The sequence below is a fragment of the Aspergillus luchuensis genome, chromosome 5 (genome assembly GCF_016861625.1).
Source record: "Aspergillus luchuensis IFO 4308 DNA, chromosome 5, nearly complete sequence".
Lineage (NCBI taxonomy): Eukaryota > Fungi > Ascomycota > Eurotiomycetes > Eurotiales > Aspergillaceae > Aspergillus > Aspergillus luchuensis.
Window position 1 is genome coordinate 2,744,662 of NC_054853.1, and position 16,321 is coordinate 2,760,982.

At 50.3% G+C, this 16,321-nt stretch overlaps 5 protein-coding genes across 5 annotated transcripts; 2 read left to right on the top strand and 3 right to left on the bottom strand.

Moving 5' to 3' along the window:
- Nucleotides 1–112: 112 nt before the first annotated feature.
- AKAW2_50899A (glycoside hydrolase family 75 protein) lies at nucleotides 113–1,398 on the bottom strand (the record flags this gene model as incomplete). The annotated part of the gene is made up of 5 exons (XM_041690769.1): nucleotides 113–291; nucleotides 347–625; nucleotides 677–825; nucleotides 876–1,078; nucleotides 1,132–1,398. The coding sequence occupies 5 exons, from the start codon at nucleotides 1,396–1,398 to the stop codon at nucleotides 113–115; spliced, it is 1,077 nt and encodes a 358-aa protein (XP_041544320.1).
- A 3,158-nt stretch (nucleotides 1,399–4,556) lies between these two features.
- On the top strand, nucleotides 4,557–5,984 carry bgt2 (GPI-anchored beta-1,3-endoglucanase EglC; the record flags this gene model as incomplete). The annotated part of the gene is made up of 2 exons (XM_041690770.1): nucleotides 4,557–4,763; nucleotides 4,830–5,984. 2 exons carry the CDS (start codon nucleotides 4,557–4,559, stop codon nucleotides 5,982–5,984), a joined length of 1,362 nt encoding a protein of 453 aa, XP_041544321.1.
- A 4,095-nt stretch (nucleotides 5,985–10,079) lies between these two features.
- AKAW2_50901A (uncharacterized protein) lies at nucleotides 10,080–10,376 on the bottom strand (the record flags this gene model as incomplete). The annotated part of the gene is made up of 1 exon (XM_041690771.1): nucleotides 10,080–10,376. The coding sequence occupies one exon, from the start codon at nucleotides 10,374–10,376 to the stop codon at nucleotides 10,080–10,082; it is 297 nt and encodes a 98-aa protein (XP_041544322.1).
- Nucleotides 10,377–11,264: 888 nt separating this feature from the next.
- On the bottom strand, nucleotides 11,265–12,095 carry AKAW2_50902A (uncharacterized protein; the record flags this gene model as incomplete). Its single annotated transcript, XM_041690772.1, has 1 exon — nucleotides 11,265–12,095. One exon carries the CDS (start codon nucleotides 12,093–12,095, stop codon nucleotides 11,265–11,267), a length of 831 nt encoding a protein of 276 aa, XP_041544323.1.
- A 288-nt stretch (nucleotides 12,096–12,383) lies between these two features.
- AKAW2_50903S (CHAT domain-containing tetratricopeptide repeat protein) lies at nucleotides 12,384–15,845 on the top strand (the record flags this gene model as incomplete). The annotated part of the gene is made up of 1 exon (XM_041690773.1): nucleotides 12,384–15,845. The coding sequence occupies one exon, from the start codon at nucleotides 12,384–12,386 to the stop codon at nucleotides 15,843–15,845; it is 3,462 nt and encodes a 1,153-aa protein (XP_041544324.1).
- Nucleotides 15,846–16,321: the final 476 nt, after the last annotated feature.

A 16,321-nucleotide genomic window follows, 5' to 3' on the forward strand; every position in this document is an offset into this window, starting at 1 on the left:
TTTTTAAATAGTAATTTTATTAATTATGTGGTTTGGTAAATAAGGATTAAGAAGGAAAGGAGACTGTTGAGCTGAGATGGTGAGGATCTCCGATATGACTGTAAGTTGTTGATCACTCGTCGTCCTCGTCGTCCTCGTCATCCTCATCATCGTCGTCGTCGCCCTCATCGTCCTCGTCGTCATCCACATCATCATCATCCTCATCCTCATCCTCGTCATCAGCAGAGCTGCACTTCCCACTATCACATACCAAATCATCTGAGCAATCATCCTCAGTAGAACAAATAGCGCCTGCAAAAAGTTAATATGAGCCATTGTATTCGTATCGACCGGAGCGTCCACGTACCTTCGCAGTGTCCCTCCCAGGAACAGGTGGCCGTGGAGCCCGAAGGACTCGGTGTGCTGGCGGCGCTCGTGGCCAAGGTGGTCTGGGAAGGGACACTGGCGCTGGCACTAGAGCCAGAGCCAGAGCCAGAGCCAGAGCCTGACTTGGAGAGACCCAGGTTAGACGCGAGAGCGCCGACCAGCTTGTCGCCCATCGAGCGCAGGGTGCTGAAGTTGGTGATGTAGTTCTTGTCCAGGGCACTGCTGGGGAGGACAGCGTCGTCGCCGGTGAAGACGATGTCTGTTTCTGTATTAGGCAGTCTGATTTTAGGTTAGCGGGAGTAGGGCTTACAGGTTACGTCTGCTTCGGCATGTCCCTCGGCTCCGTTGAGATCATCGTCTGGGAAGCAGGTGCGGGCCATGAGCCATGAGGCTTCGCCGGTTACCTCGGGGTCGTCGCCGTTGGAGTCACCTAGGATGCCGTAGTACATTTTGCCATTGCTAAGGAGGTCGGTCAGCACAGTGGTTCAGAAGTTGATGGGCAGACTCACCAGATCACTGCGGCAATGTTGTTACCCGGAAGCAAGTCCTCGTTGGCCGTGAGGAACTGGTCTGGGATGACGATCCAGGGTACCTCATACGCGGACAGAGCTCCCCAGTTGGTCTCGGGTAGGCCATCCCCGTTGCCCTTGCACTTGTAGTCTATGCCATCACAATCGACATCCATGTCTGCTACCCAGCTGAGTGCGGCACCCTGTGGTCATTAGCGAGGGCTCTATCACCCATCCGAGGGAGGTTGCAACATACCTGGTTGAACTTGACCCAATCGCTATGGATAGTCGACTTGGGAGAGTTTTTGTCCGTATTGACGGGATAGGTGGCCTTGGATGGCACAGAGCTTGCCTTGGCTGCAGCCGACTGCAAGGCCGCGACAGGCAGGGTCGTGGCCGCGGCAAAGTAGCTGGCCGGGGGACCGTTAGTTGGGCTGTTGTACTTGGAGCCATCCACGGACTGGGCTTTGACGGAGCCCGCGAGAGCGAGGAGGGCAAGACCGGCGGTGGTTTTGAATGCCATGATGAGAGGGTGGTGGTGGGTGGTGATAGAAGCGAAGAAGGTAGATGAGGAACGATGTGAGAGAAGATGATGGTGATAATAACTATGGTCGAGGCGAGCAGGCAATTTATATCATCGTCGTCGAGTTAGATGGTCTCGCTTCACATCATATCCATTCACTTGATGTCGAGAGAGTTGAGTCTGGTGGAGCTTGGCCCCCAAGTCGAGTCGGAGCGAGCTTGTCGATGGAGATCCGATGTCTCGTCACTGTGTCATCAGGGGGGGGGAGTTAATGTTGAGCATCGCGTTGAGAGCTATTGAGAAATCTACTTATTTCTCTTTTGATTTCTCGGTTTCACGTTCGATGAGTGATGTTTCTACAGTTAGAAACGGGTTATTCACAGGACAGGTGGTGATTGCCACGCTGAGCAGATGATGCTATCCCCGTTGACCTGCGACCGTTTCTCCTGCACTATTAGACCCGACCACATACCCTGCAGGGACCAAAGTCAAAACGAAGCACTAATGACTAAAGAAGACCCTGAATGGTGTTTAGCGATCCAGGGTACGAGGGTTGAAGAAGCGTTTCAGCCCGTTCAGCCCGCGGGAATCCGGGAAGGAATAGGAATACGACCTGGGGGCCTTGGGGGCGGCCACAGGCGAGGTTTTGATATGGAGTCGGAAACCCTTTCCATATATTTTGTATGTCATACAATGGGATTTTGAAGGTGGAGGATCACCATAGGATCGCCGGTGACCGTTGTTGAGGTTAAATATAGAGATGGGGTGGTTTGATAGTGAGACGGCCCCCGACCGGATCATCTTCAGTACCCGAAGTGGAAGGTGATTTCATGAGTGATCTGAGTTCATATCATATGGGGTTCAACGAAGGGGTTAATTGTCGTTCGATCGCTGGTGAATACTATGCGGATAATTCCGCGTCCCTTGACGATTCAGATCATCGGACAATATGGCTGCCTTGCACCCACCCTTCCTTGCTTCTGGGAGTCCAGTGAGAATGAACCGTGCCATAGACATTGACAGAAACAATTTTTTGAATTGATCATTGATATGTCAGTCTCTAGAAGTGCACGGAAACAATTCCCGACCGTGAGATTGGAGAATGGTCCAACCGGTCGAGCTGACAAGATCGTGAAATAAGGGCTGACAGCCCTGAGGGGAGGGTATAAAGGCGGCCATGCGTCATGCCTCGAATATTCCCAAGGTGCTCTAGAAACAGCCGATGCTCTCTGTATGAGAGAAACCAATATTCAATTCTACTAGGGTTAAGTTAAGAAGCTACGGGTTCTGAGTGAGATGGACAGGCACAATCTGGGCATGGAACCGACTCCACGAGGCCATTTTCTACGACTAAAGGACGACTTTGCACGGTCGCGTGCGGTTTCTACTTTTTAAATCGCCTTGCATCAGGCACCACTCAGGGACAGGTGTAGACAACTCACCGGTGCCAACGCAGGTACATGGATTGAGCTCTGACCGGAAGAGATGGGAAGATGGGAAGTGGAGGATGGACGATCTTTGCTCAATGCGTGCCTCTCAGGGACCGACGAGATCCGTTGTTTAGTCACAAAGTCAAGTAACCTCGGGTCAGATCTCGATCCCACCCAGCCATGTGCCTTGACCTTGTCCACTTCAATTGTTACCCTCACAATGAAATTTTCACCACCGCAACCATGTTCCGGGGGTCGCAAGATCAATTCCTGGAGTTAAATAGGTAGATCTAAAATTTGTCAGGTTGCACCAGATCTGCCTGTACTCTTCCACTTCTCCGCAATCGGAAACACCAACACTACTTACTACCATGATGACTATGTATGGCAGTGCAACAGTTGGGGTCGGGTTTCAGTCTCTACGGGAGAAACCCCAATCCTCCGGGGCCAAATACTTTCCCCCTTCGGATTGATGCGGGCTGGCAGGTTGGAATTGCCTCGATGTTGCTTGCGTTGACGTGGTGTGATGATGGTGCAGGAAGAGATGCTCGGCAGATGACCTGTCTGGTGACAACCAGAGGATGTGATCAATGCGAGCAGGGGAGTTTACCCTGTAGATGAATTGATACATAGTGACTGACTAGCATCCACTACTGTAGGAACCCCCTGGGTGTGCCTGGACCGTTCCTGCATGGATGTCCTGCCCGACCGCGTCAGCCGGCTGGGGCCAAACATGGAAACCCTTTCATCCAAGAAGGAAAGGATTGCTGACGATTTTCCCGTCAACCAACACCAAAAGTCTAGCTTGGTTACTGTCAAAAGCCTGGGTCTGGATGTCACCCCCCCAAAATCCAAAGAAATATGGCCTCCCTGAAAGCCCCCGCTGAGGGGGGAAGAGGGGGAACCCGTGCCGGAATCCATCATGGACGCTGGCAAGGCAATATCCACAAAATGGATCAAAGGACAAGAAAAAGAGAATCAGGGGGGCATAAGGAGAAGGGCTAGAAGCAACTCTCCCCCACTCCGCCAGTTATTATCCATTCAAACCAGTTAAATCAGTTAATTACCGTTGAAATGAATTGGGTGTTTATTTCTATGAAGAACAAGCATCGGCCCTAAGAATAGCTTGCTATTTTTATCCCGTTACTATTGGATGGTTAGTCTTGATTGTGCCTCTGTGATTTGCCACTCGGCTGCCGGGGTGTCAATTTCGTGGCTGTCCCTGGATCCAACCAGCATTCGCCAAGGTCACCAGAGCTCCACTGCGCTCTTTTGTCATCCCGGCGGGGACATTCCTGATTGGACCATGTGGCAGCCACAACTCCACTCTCTCCCAGTGGTGGGGTGGAGTCCAACTCAGGCACAATCCTCTCCCATTGGCTACAAGATTTACTGACGGGGCGGCCGAATTTCCGGGTTCAGGCCAATCTGGTCGGGCCTCGAGTCTAGAATGTCTCGGTTGCCTCCCTTAGTTTCCTTTCTCTTGTCGTCTCTTTCTCTTTTCCCCTCATACATCTTACTTCTTCTCCTCTTTTCCTCTTCCTCTCTCTCTTTTCATCTTCAATCCTCTCTCTCTCTCCAAATCAGAACTCGGTTTGTGCCTTGTTCATTCCATTCTTTCTCTTACACTCCATCCCATCGCTCTCAGCTTTCTGTGTAGCGTCTCACTCTCTTTCCCACCTTACCCACTCTTTATAATCCCTTACGTTCTTTTTTACGACCGTCACCATGCTCTCCAAGATGCAGCTCGCCCAGCTGGCCGCTTTCGCCATGACCCTGGCCACCTCCGAGGCTGCTTACCAGGGTTTCAACTACGGCAACAAGTTCTCCGATGAGAGCTCCAAGTTCCAGGCCGACTTCGAGGCCGAGTTCAAGGCCGCCAAGAACCTCCAGACCACCTCCGGCTTCACCTCTGCCCGTCTCTACACCATGATTGTACGTCCTTCCCAGATGAGAATGCATCTTATATAATGATTATAACATTCGCTAACTGGTTCATAGCAAGCCTACTCCACCAGCGATGTCATCGAGGCCATCCCCGCCGCCATTGCCCAGGATACTTCCCTTCTGCTCGGTCTCTGGGCCTCCGGTGGTGGCATGGACAACGAAATTACCGCCCTGAAGACCGCCATCTCCCAGTACGGTGAGGAGCTCGGCAAGCTCGTCGTCGGTATCTCCGTCGGCAGTGAGGATCTCTACCGCAACTCCGTCGAGGGTGTCGAGGCCGATGCCGGTGTCGGTGTCAACCCCGACGAGCTCGTCTCCTACATCAAGGAGGTCCGCTCCGTCATCTCCGGCACTGCCCTCGCCGACGTCTCCATCGGTCACGTCGACACCTGGGACTCCTGGACCAACAGCTCCAACTCTGCCGTCGTCGAGGCCGTCGACTGGCTGGGCTTTGACGGCTACCCCTTCTTCCAGAGCAGCATGGCCAACTCCATCGACAACGCCAAGTCCCTCTTCGAGGAGTCCGTCGAGAAGACCAAGGCTGTCGCCGGTGACAAGGAGGTCTGGATCACCGAGACTGGTTGGCCCGTCAGCGGTGACTCCCAGGGTGATGCCGTCGCCAGCATCGCCAATGCTAAGAAGTTCTGGGACGAGGTCGGCTGCCCTCTCTTCGGTAACGTCAACACCTGGTGGTACATCCTGCAGGATGCCTCCCCCACCACCCCCAACCCCAGCTTCGGTATCGTCGGCAGCGAGCTCTCCACCACTCCCCTGTTCGACCTGTCCTGCAAGAACTCCACCACCTCCTCTTCGTCTTCCGTTGTCTCTGCTGCTGCCTCTTCCGCCGCCGGTAGCAAGGCTGTCGGTTCCTCCTCTGGTGCTCAGGCCTCTGCTACCCCCAGCTTCACCGTTGGCCGCCCCGGCGTGAACGGCACTGTCTTCGGTAACGGCACCTACCCCCTCCGCCCCAGCGGTTCCGCCTCTGCTCGTCCCTCTGCCGGTGCCATCTCCAGCGGCTCTGGCTCCGGCTCCAGCGGTTCGGGCAGCTCTGGTAGCACCGGCACCTCGGCCACCTCCGGCCAGTCCTCCACCTCCGGCTCTGCGGCCGCTGGCTCTTCCTCCCCCGCTGCCTTCAGCGGTGCCAGCACTCTCTCCGGCTCCCTCTTCGGTGCCGTTGTGGCCGTCTTCATGACCCTGGCTGCTTTGTAAGGAAATGAACGGATGACACGGGTTTCCCTCCCCGCCACCCTCGTCTCTTGGTGATAGGAGTTCTCTCGTTTTTGGGTAGCCCCGATTTTGTGTTCCGGTGTTCTTTTCGGTCGACCTTCACTTCTTGATACATATTTTTTCCCCATCAAAACTATTTTCGCTTGCCATGGTTGGCCCGGATGATAGACAAATGTTAATTTAGACTTGAGCTCTTTCCATCCAGCTGCATGATCAAGCGCATTGCAATCGACCGAAACGTGGGTTTGTAGATATATTCCATAACATGGTTACCAGCCTACCTGCCTTAGTAATTTCCTCGACAGCCTGTATGCATCGTAGTTCCCAGCGTGTTCCATAAGCGCAGTGACTGCCGAGTGCATCTATGTCCCGATTGTTCCCACGGGGTGCCAGCTTTGCATTCCGTATAGTATCATCTGACCCTTCTTGCTGTCTTGGATCCCTTGCTGGTTTGCTTCCTTGCAGTGCTGCGGAAGACATCCTACTTAGCAAATGTCTGCTATATGCCTAAACTGACAAGATATTTAGATAAAAGACTGACGGTCTTTACTAATTTCTTTATTTGACGATCAGAGTTGAATCACAAGTTCAATTCGGCTTAAAACAGTAGTAGTTCACCTCGTTCGCCAGTAAATTCGTGGGTTCATGATGCCGGATATCAATGTCATTTATATATATTTTGATTTATGAGTTAAACAGCATCCTGCCTTCCTCAATTAAAGATCGTTTACCCGTGGCTCTTTTATGACCACTCATACCTATATCTGCATATTGAAGCAATAGTACATCAAGTCCACGGATCTTCTATAATTTCCTCGAGCAACGAATTATTGGCCATCATCATTGTTTGAACCTCCGATTTTCTGCCGGTTCAACCAGTGTCCCAATCGGGAATAGTCAGGTTGCAGGTTGCAGAAATGGTCCTTCCTAGTTGGGAGGCGGTGTGACAGACATATTCTCCATCTCCAGTGCGACATCTTCCTTACAAAAGGGTTGTCTGAATTGCAACACTCGTTGCATCGGGCAACTTCGGGGCCCGCTGGGTGATTCTTTTCCCTGCATCGCATCCACTTGAATGGAATTGTGGTAACGAAAAGTAAAAGTGCTGAAAACTCTGGCAAGGTACCATCATCAATCCATGGCTGTTCCATCCACGGTTCCCCGTAGAATATCTGCCTGAGGCTACAAGGCTGCCTGTGCGGGTCACGTGCTGACAGCGTCTCCTCCAGTCATTCATACTTTTTATCCCACTAGACTTTATTATTACTTACTGACTAAACATGATATATAAAATCTCAAAAGCTCTGAGGCCCTGTCCTAAATACTAGCTATTCCTTCTTGTCTAACAGGCAATGTACTCTTGGAACCAAGGGGCGACCTCTAATATAGTTATTCAGGTAAACCGGCTCTTTTCTTTCGTATTTTTATTTTTTAGTAATAGAAACTTATGAGCAGATCTGTAAAAAGAATATAAAGAATAAGGATATATCTATTCTTTGCTCATTATTAATTATTTTAATGTACTTTATTAGTGGCTTCGGCTGTATAATAAGTAGTATTTATATATACAGGAAAATTGTCAGGAAGTACCAAAGTATATTATTTTTATTAGAATAAATTATTCAGATTGGCTGTAATTCTGGGAATCTATATATATAATATGTTAGGGGTCGCCCCTTGTTTCCAAGAGTATGTTGTCTGTTAGACAAGAACTTGAAGAAATAACTGATATTTACAACAGGGCCTCAGAGCTTCTAAGATTTTATATATTATATTTTATTAGTAAATAATAATAAGACTAAAAAGCTAAGTCTTCTAGTAAAAATTTATTCTATAACATTATCTCTCTTTCCTGATATGGTATTGATTTGGGGTACTAGTATATTTATAAACTAGTATTTTCAGGGATTTATTTTCTTTAAGATAAGTTATATTATATTACTGTTCATTACCTTTTATAGATATAATAAAGCTTTTAAGACTTATACAGCTTTGACAGCAGCGTTTAGGCTGTTAAAGATTCTGGTTTTTGCTTAGGAGAAGCAGATTCGGAGGTTTACAGGGCGGTTTGCGAAGAGTAAGGCGGATTGATTGGGGAGGTGGCTTTGATGAAGGGTGTGTTGTGTTTCTGTTTGGTCGGATTCGATCATCTATCATTCTTGTTGATGTCCGAAAAACGTGGAAGCAGCCGTTGATCAAATCTAGGGCAGGTTCAAAAAATGGACCAGAATCGATGACCGGACTTGCTGTCTTCACCCTTTAAAATAGATCGTCTAGTATATCTTCCTTCATGCTATATTGACGGACCAAGACACTGATCTCGCTGAAGCTTCCTAAAAATATTACACTTTCTGCTTCAAGTGTTGCTATCTGGCCGCTAACACAAAATGATCCTCGCGAGAGTTCGAGGAAGCGATCTTCCTGTCATTCATCCGGCTAATCGAACTTTTCACCACCTCTCTCCCTGCACTCAACTATGTTTTCAATTATGCTATTCTTCCCATTGGTCAAGCACAGATTGTACTGGATGACACAATCATCATCCTTACTATATTTTCCGCTGCTTTGACCCCATCTGTTCCCACTTTATGTACCCGTCTCGGCCATCCTACGTCTCATCTCAAAGAAGCGGCAACCATCATCTGGATGGCCGTCGCAGCTTCCGTGTTCGTTCACCTTCAGTTCCACCATGACCAGTGGATATATGACGCTTATCTTTCGAGTTTCATTCTCGCGGCCACGCACAGTCCATCCAAGTGCGTCAATTTCCACGAAGGCACCTTTCCCGACTTTCTATCTATCTGCTTGGGCTACGGAATACTATTGCTGGTTCCTGCAATTCACGCAAGCTTGCGGTTATCCACTTCTCGACAAGCCATGTTTCCATCGTATCTCATCTATATCGGTCTTAATGCCTTGGGAGGACCGATTTACATTTTCCGGATGCCAGATCGACTTGGCGTACTCAATGGTAGCAAATGGGTCTCGCACTGCTGTAATACTCTGGCAATAATGTATCTGTCCAAGACTTTGTTTGCCACATTGGTCGCTGATCGATCGGGGCTGTGAGGCAAAGTGCTTGGCCCGGGTCGCGAGCCGCCCTTTGTCGCGCTTCGCGTGAAGCGCGGACCGCTTCTCCAGATATGTGGCAGCATACCAGCGGCGATATCTCACGCTTCATCTACATCTCATCAAGATGGGATTGCGATGAGTCTGCCCATCTCCAGCAGTTGATAATTGGTAATGTTAGTGACGTTAGTGAAGATGTCTTATGCACAAATATGGCGTGTATGCCATCAAAGTTCCCGCCAACACGTCCATTCTACAAAGATAACCCTGAAACTTAACTGTAACTAATTGAGTACTTCTCGAGTTACCCGACTGCGCTTCAACCCAGTCAAACGATTGTTCACTTGTCTCCTTAACTTTATCCCGTAACAAGCTGATACTAAGACACTATTCCACGCCCAAAGAAATGTACATGCACTCTTGACATCAATTTCCCAGAAAGTAGCTTTTCGTTGAAACCCATCCAAATTATTGAATGAAGTACTTGGCACCAAAGCACATTACTAGCATAACAAGGCTATCGTGAGCTAGGAATTCTAGATGTATCTTCGAAACACTTATCTACTATCTCACATTTCCCTTGAAACATCGTGATATCACGCTACGTAGTTGATGTTCCACGTCCACACTTGTAAATAGAATTCAATGTCTGTTGAGCTCGACAGCTGATCCCCCCAACTACCTAAGCAGCTTGGCATGATCCACCGCGTTGTCTGTCTAAGATTTGTTTTGCCAAAACCACCCGAATCAGTGACGACAGACACTAGCTGTTATTCTTTCGATCAATACGCTTTATTTCAGTAAATAAGTAAAGTAGAGACGCATGGGAATTCTAGAGCACTAGAACCCTCAGCGGGAGGCACCATAATTCGCTCACCCTGAGGTTAATACTTGCTAACTATCTCTGCGAAGCGTAGCATAATATTCTGTAACAGAGACCCCTATACGATATGAAAGCACTTTTACAGGACAGTACAGAGGAGCCCTCTACATGGACCCATCCCTGCCTTACAGTGTCTCGCTTGTCTCACCCTTGCTGGAAAAGTCGCGGACATTGTTGTCATTTAGATTGTCAATGGGTCTGGCATCACACATCTGAGCCGGGAATTCAGCGCCTGTATCTAAGAGCTGTAGGTTCATGCCCTCGTGAGCATCGAAATTTGCTCTCGGTTCCGGAGCTGTCGACATATTTCCCATTCCACTTGAGCGTTGAGCGCCCATATCATCAGGGCGTTTCATGGTGTCACTATTTCTGGCCTCCCCATTTACCAAGGGGCTCAGGCTGTCATATCCGAGGTCCGCCATGTTGGGTTGTGGTCGTCGATCGGTCACAAGGGGGAGAGGGCTTTCGATAAAGCCTGGACCTTCGTTGTTCATCGGAGAATGTACAGGAAATATCAGAGTGAGTGCAGCAGTTTAAGAAGTTTCGGAGCCGTTTTTCGGATATGATCTCCCGAAGTGGACGAATTGTGAATATTCTGAAGTAGGGGTGGGCGGAAAGGACATATGTCGGTTGGGGAGGGACATCAGCTCGTTATATCACGCGCGCGGAAAAAGGAGAGTTTATTATAGCGTTGATAAACTTGCTTGACCCCTACGTCTCCATTTCATTAAGGCCATGAAGTCGGTGGCTAATTTGTTGCTCGATTGACATCCAGGCCTTGTTTTCTGTCCGGCAAAAGGTCCACATGGTTCAAATAGGGGGGTCACAAGATATTGTTTGTTTTGACGGGTGGTAGTCCTTTTCTTGGACCTGTTTGCCCCCAATTGACTACTCTAGGGAGTGCGTTTGCCGCTGGTTTAGTCTACATATCTAACATGCTTTCTGATGGCAACATTCGCATCACGTGATTGCAAGGGCTGTGAGAACTGCTTCAAATATGTGGAAAGATGTGGCGGAAAAGGTTTGGTGCCACATTCGAGACCAAACTATCAATTATACCCTTATCCAAAGTGATGGCCACGTGTGGAAAGCTGGTGGTGAAGAATGCCCTTGCGCGTCTGCAGATTTGTCAAAATAATCTGGTAGGTTACGCGTTCCATCGAAATTAGGGCTAAGGATTCCATTGAGATTCCATTGAGATTCCATTAAGATACTGGTGTTAAATGCATTCAAGAACGTGTTAGGTTTCGTATTCCGGCAAATCTGTCTATTTAAGACCATTTCTGTACAGAGGGGATATCCAAACTTCCTCAATCTGTCATTACTATAGCACTTGAGAGAATCTTATCCTCACCCCTAGCGCAGCTCTCGCGCTCCTCTTCCAGCGCAAGCTCGTCCTCCATCTCAATCTCGGCCATATCGTCTCCGGCACCCCGGAGCTTATCATACCTCTTCCAACACGCCTTTTGCGCCAGGGAAGCCTGATCAAAACTCCGGCCCGAGAAAAAGCGCCACCGGATCTTCCGATACTGGACCGCGATGATCTGCTCGCCTTGCGCCAGATACCGGTGCCGCTGCATCTCCGTCCGCTCGTGGTTGCTCGACACCCCGGGGTTTAAGACCTCTCCGAGAGGGATCACGACACCCGTCGCAGCCAAGGCAGTGGAGATGGGAACTATCAGCTTGCCCCTAATGCCACTTGCGTCTCCTCCCTCCTGTATGATTTCTGCATCCTCCACGGTGTGATACCCAACCACAATGTAAATATCTTCGCCCTCGTCGATCTTCTGCTCGATCCACTCGGCAACGTCCGCGGACTGCACCACTTGACGGAACCATTGCGCGCTGTTGTCGAGGTAGTAGGCCTTGACCTGCTGGCTTTTGATGCGCACCACGCTCCGCGTCCGACTTGAGAGGGTGGATGAGAGGAACGAGGTCAGCTCACTCCCGAAGCTGCGATCCACGGCTGTATTTTCATCACCTTCGTAGCAGGCATGGACCGCAGTGAGAGTGGCGGGGCTTACGATGCCGGAGGGGTCGTGGTAGTCGTACAGAGGCTCGTCGACGTTGACCACGAAGCGCCCGAGCTTGATTGCCGAGGACGGCAGGAGAAATTGCCTCAGGAGAACGCTTGTATGCATTTTGCAGACGGGAGAGGGGTCAATGATTGGCAAGACATAAGCGAGATCCCAGAGAGGGATTTATATCCGCGTCCGCGCCATGTGTTTGCTTTTTGCAAGGCTCGGCGCGGCTGAGATGAGCTCACGTGCCACTACTGACAGGGGCCCCGGGGCGGGGTAAAATCAGATGTGCTCAATTTCATTTGTGTATGTCCACTTCTTGGATCCTATTAGGCGTCAACAGAATAAATCCAGCAAGAGCAATCCCCTCCCCGAGCGACTACTCGGTCTGTCACATATCTCGGTCCAATGTCTGGCGAGTTGGAAGCAGAGTTCGTGAGAGAATTCAAAGACCCTAATCACGAAAAGGGGCCTGTCACAGACCTGGAATCCCTCAATGTTGCGATCCGGGATCTTGAGCAAGTGGTTGATGCGACACCAATGCACTCTCAAGCCCTCGTGGAACATCTAAAAGCCCTTAGAAGCTTGGTTTCAAGGCTATATAACATGACATACTACGAGGGGGGTCTCGAAAAGCTGCTCGAGCTCTCTCTTCAAATTCTCACGACTCTTCCAGAGGGGACACATGATCACGAAGTCGACCTCTATACCACGGCGTTTATTCTCATGGCCCTTCATATCAGAACATGGAACCTGGAATATCTCGAAGAATCTCTCATCATGCTGTCGCATGCAAGGAAGGGGGAAGAACCGGCTAACAGCTCGGAGTTATCAAATGATCTAAAGAATCTATCCTTGGAAGTAGAGAGACACGATCCGAGTACAAATGTGAAGAGGAACATGGAGATAGCAGTAAAGGTGCTGCGGCAATGCATCAATCTGACGGCGGGGAGGGACCCTCTTTTCCTCCGCTGGTTAGATCTCTTATATTTCTTGCTTGACAAGCTCTTGTACTATACCCCAGGCGGCAATGACCGTGTGCCCATTCACCAGGAGTCAATCCGAGTGCTCTACGATTTGGCCAACCTTGAGATTTTAAGGGGGGACTTTCAGATTGAAAAGCTTCTCAAAATCATGGGACATCTTGAATGCTTACTCAAGGATACCGGTGACCCGAGATTCAACGAAGAGGCGATGGCAGTGTCTGGGCGCCTGTTGAAAATAATCCCAACCACCCATCCACAATACCTGACTGTCGTTTACAACCGTGGGACGGCCTACCTGCGGCAATTTGAGAGTACGGCCCACGTTCAGGATGCATTGCAGGCCATTGAGCTATTCAGAAACGTCATAAAAATCCCACGAGAAGATAGCATTATATACCGGACTGCGATGCTTAATCTAGGAATTGCACTTGTCTGGCTATCTAAGAGAACGGTAAACGCAGATCTTCTTGACGAAGCTCTCCCCATTTTGCAACGAGCTGTTGAATTGGAGGGGAGAGGAAGTGAACGTGTACGATGGACCACAAATATCATAGAATGTCTTATGGAATCTGGGAAAGAGGCGGAGGCTATCGATACCGCTATGAAGGTCCTCCAGTCTGAATCCTGCCCAGTCGAGATATACACCATGTTAGTCACCGCATATGGGTGCCTATACGACAAAACATCGAGACTGGAGGAGCTGAACAGGGCCATAGAGATAGGCCGGCAGGGACTCAATGCGCTGTCTCAGGAACTTTTGCAACATTTGATGTTCCGGGGTACCCTCGCGGCGCAGCTGCTGCGACGGTATACGCGCAGTCATCAACTTGCGGATCTCGAGGAGGCCATCTATATAAGTAGAAAGGTAATCAAAAACGTCCCCAAAGGTCTCTTCTCGCGGTGTAAAGCCTTGATCAATTTAGCAACCATGCTCAGGATGCGGTATATGTGTTTGAGGAACATCAAGGATCTCCAGGAGTCGATCGAGCTTCAGACCGAGGTCCTTGATACCATCCCCTATGATCATCCGGCTCGGCCGAATTATTTGAGAATGCTTTCAGATCACATCTATACTAGGTACAAGGACCTCGGAGACGATAAAGATCGTTCGAGAGCATTTGCATTGTCTCACGAAGCATTAGAAAGCGTGGTGTTTGACTCCCCATACTTTGCACATTGTCATTTCCACCATTGTAATCTGCTTGCACAATGCAATCCTCCACCTTGGTCGGAAATCTCGTCTTTGCTATCACGGTCGTGGAGGTCGCCGACCATTCTTCCTGGATTACAACTGAGAATGGCTGCAATGCTGCGAGATACTCGCCGGATGGAAAAGGATTTCGATGGTGCGTATGCAGCCGCAGCAGAGTCTATCAGGATCCTGAGACGCATCAACCCCAGCTCGCTTGCCATGGGTGACAGCCAATATTTGATCAAACAGTATCGGGCCCTTGGCAGCGAAGCGTGTGAACTGGCGCTGCGTGTAGGGAAATCGGGGACTGAGGCCTTGCAGCTCCTAGAGCGCGGACGGGCCATTATTATAGGTAACTTGATGGGCACCAAAAGAGACGAGAAAGAGCTCAGAGAGGCACATCCTACCTTATGCACAGAGTACGAGCGTCTGCGCCTCGCAATCAACCGCGCGGGTCAAGGCCTGGGCTTGGATGAAATCATGACAAATGGGAATTCGCCAAATCAAGCCAACTCGATTGCCAAATTTGAAAGTCTCGTTAGTCGCATTCAGGAACTCCCAGGCTTCGAGAACTTTCAGAAGGGCTTAACGGAGAAGCAATTGCGGACCGCAGCGGGTCAAGGCACTATTGTCGCGATCAATTTCAACGCATGGAGAAGCGATGCGATAGCACTCTCATCTAACGGGGTTAAGGTCATTGCTCTTACAGACCTTAACGTAGACACAGCCAATGGTTGGATAATGAAACTTGTTGACTCAAGCGGAGGTCCCAGCAACAAGGAATACATGGAACTCTTAAGGTGGCTCTGGCAGGATTGCGTCGAGCCTATTCTGAGGGCACTTGATTTCCGTCCCCAGGATTCCCCCGAAGATTTGCCCCGGGTCTGGTGGATAGCAAGTGGGGGATTTACATTGTTTCCCTTTCATGCCGCTGGAGATCGCTCAAGGGGCCCAACAGCAAATACATTATCATACGTCCTCTCCTCATATACATCCTCAATCAATACTCTGCTCGAAATGAGAAAGCGAAGCCCGTCTCATCTTGCATCCAACTCAGGCTCTCCAGCCAAGCTGCTCCTCGTCTCCATGCCCACAACCCCCGGCGCTGCAGATCTTGAGGGTGTGGAGCAGGAGGTGGCCGCCATCAAAACCGTGCTTGGCTCCTCGATCCGGATGGAGAAGCTCCTCCAACCCGATGTCGACACCGTGATGCAGCATCTTCCTCACAGCCAGATCGTGCACTTCGCCTGCCACGGCGTGGCCGATCCCATCAACCCCGCGGACAGTGGGTTGCTTCTCCAGACAGCCTTCGCCACCCCCGAGCAACAGGTTCTGACCGCGCGAGCGATCTTTGAGAGCCACAACGTGCAGGGACAAATTGCTTACCTCTCTGCCTGCTCGACGGCGGAGGCCCGGGTCGCCGGGCTCCTGGACGAACACCTCCATGTTGTCAGCAGCTTTCAGGTCGCGGGATTCCGACATGTGGTCGGCTGCCTTTGGCCGTCGGATGACGCGGTCTGCGTCGAGGTTGCTGTCTCCTTTTACTCGCAGCTCCACCGGAGCGGGATGCAAGCCCTGACGGACCGAGATGTCGCGTTGGCTCTTCATAAAGCAGTCAAAGCGATATCGGAGCACAAGAAGTATGAGAAGCGGCCTTTGCGCTGGGCCCAATATGTTCACTACGGCGCGTGATGGCTCGCCGGGCTACCTGCTTGGTTGACGTTTCCGGACCATCACGGTCTACGGGGACTTCGCCCCTCAGCTGGGCGCCTCTATCGGCTTTTACCCGCAAACAAATCGGCTGATGAATCAACTGGGCGTCTGGACTGAGATTGAGAAAGTCGTGGCCCCCTTGTGGGAGGGATATCACTTCGATGAGACCGGCTACTGCATGGAGAAATCCATTGCTCTGCAGTATCTTCAGCAATAGTGAGTCTACCGTCCTAAGTTGCTTGAAGCGAGCGCACCGACTCACTTTCCATATAAATGGGCGAATTGACTGTCTCTCAATCTGGGATATCCGACTATCTTTATGGAGCGCAGTGGAATGTTGCGGATTCTCCACAACCACATCGCGGACCCCAGGAAGCTCCACAGCCAGAGCCCCGTGGTTGCGTACGAAGAAACCCCAGAAGGTATTACCGTGACGACAGCCGACGGCCAGACAT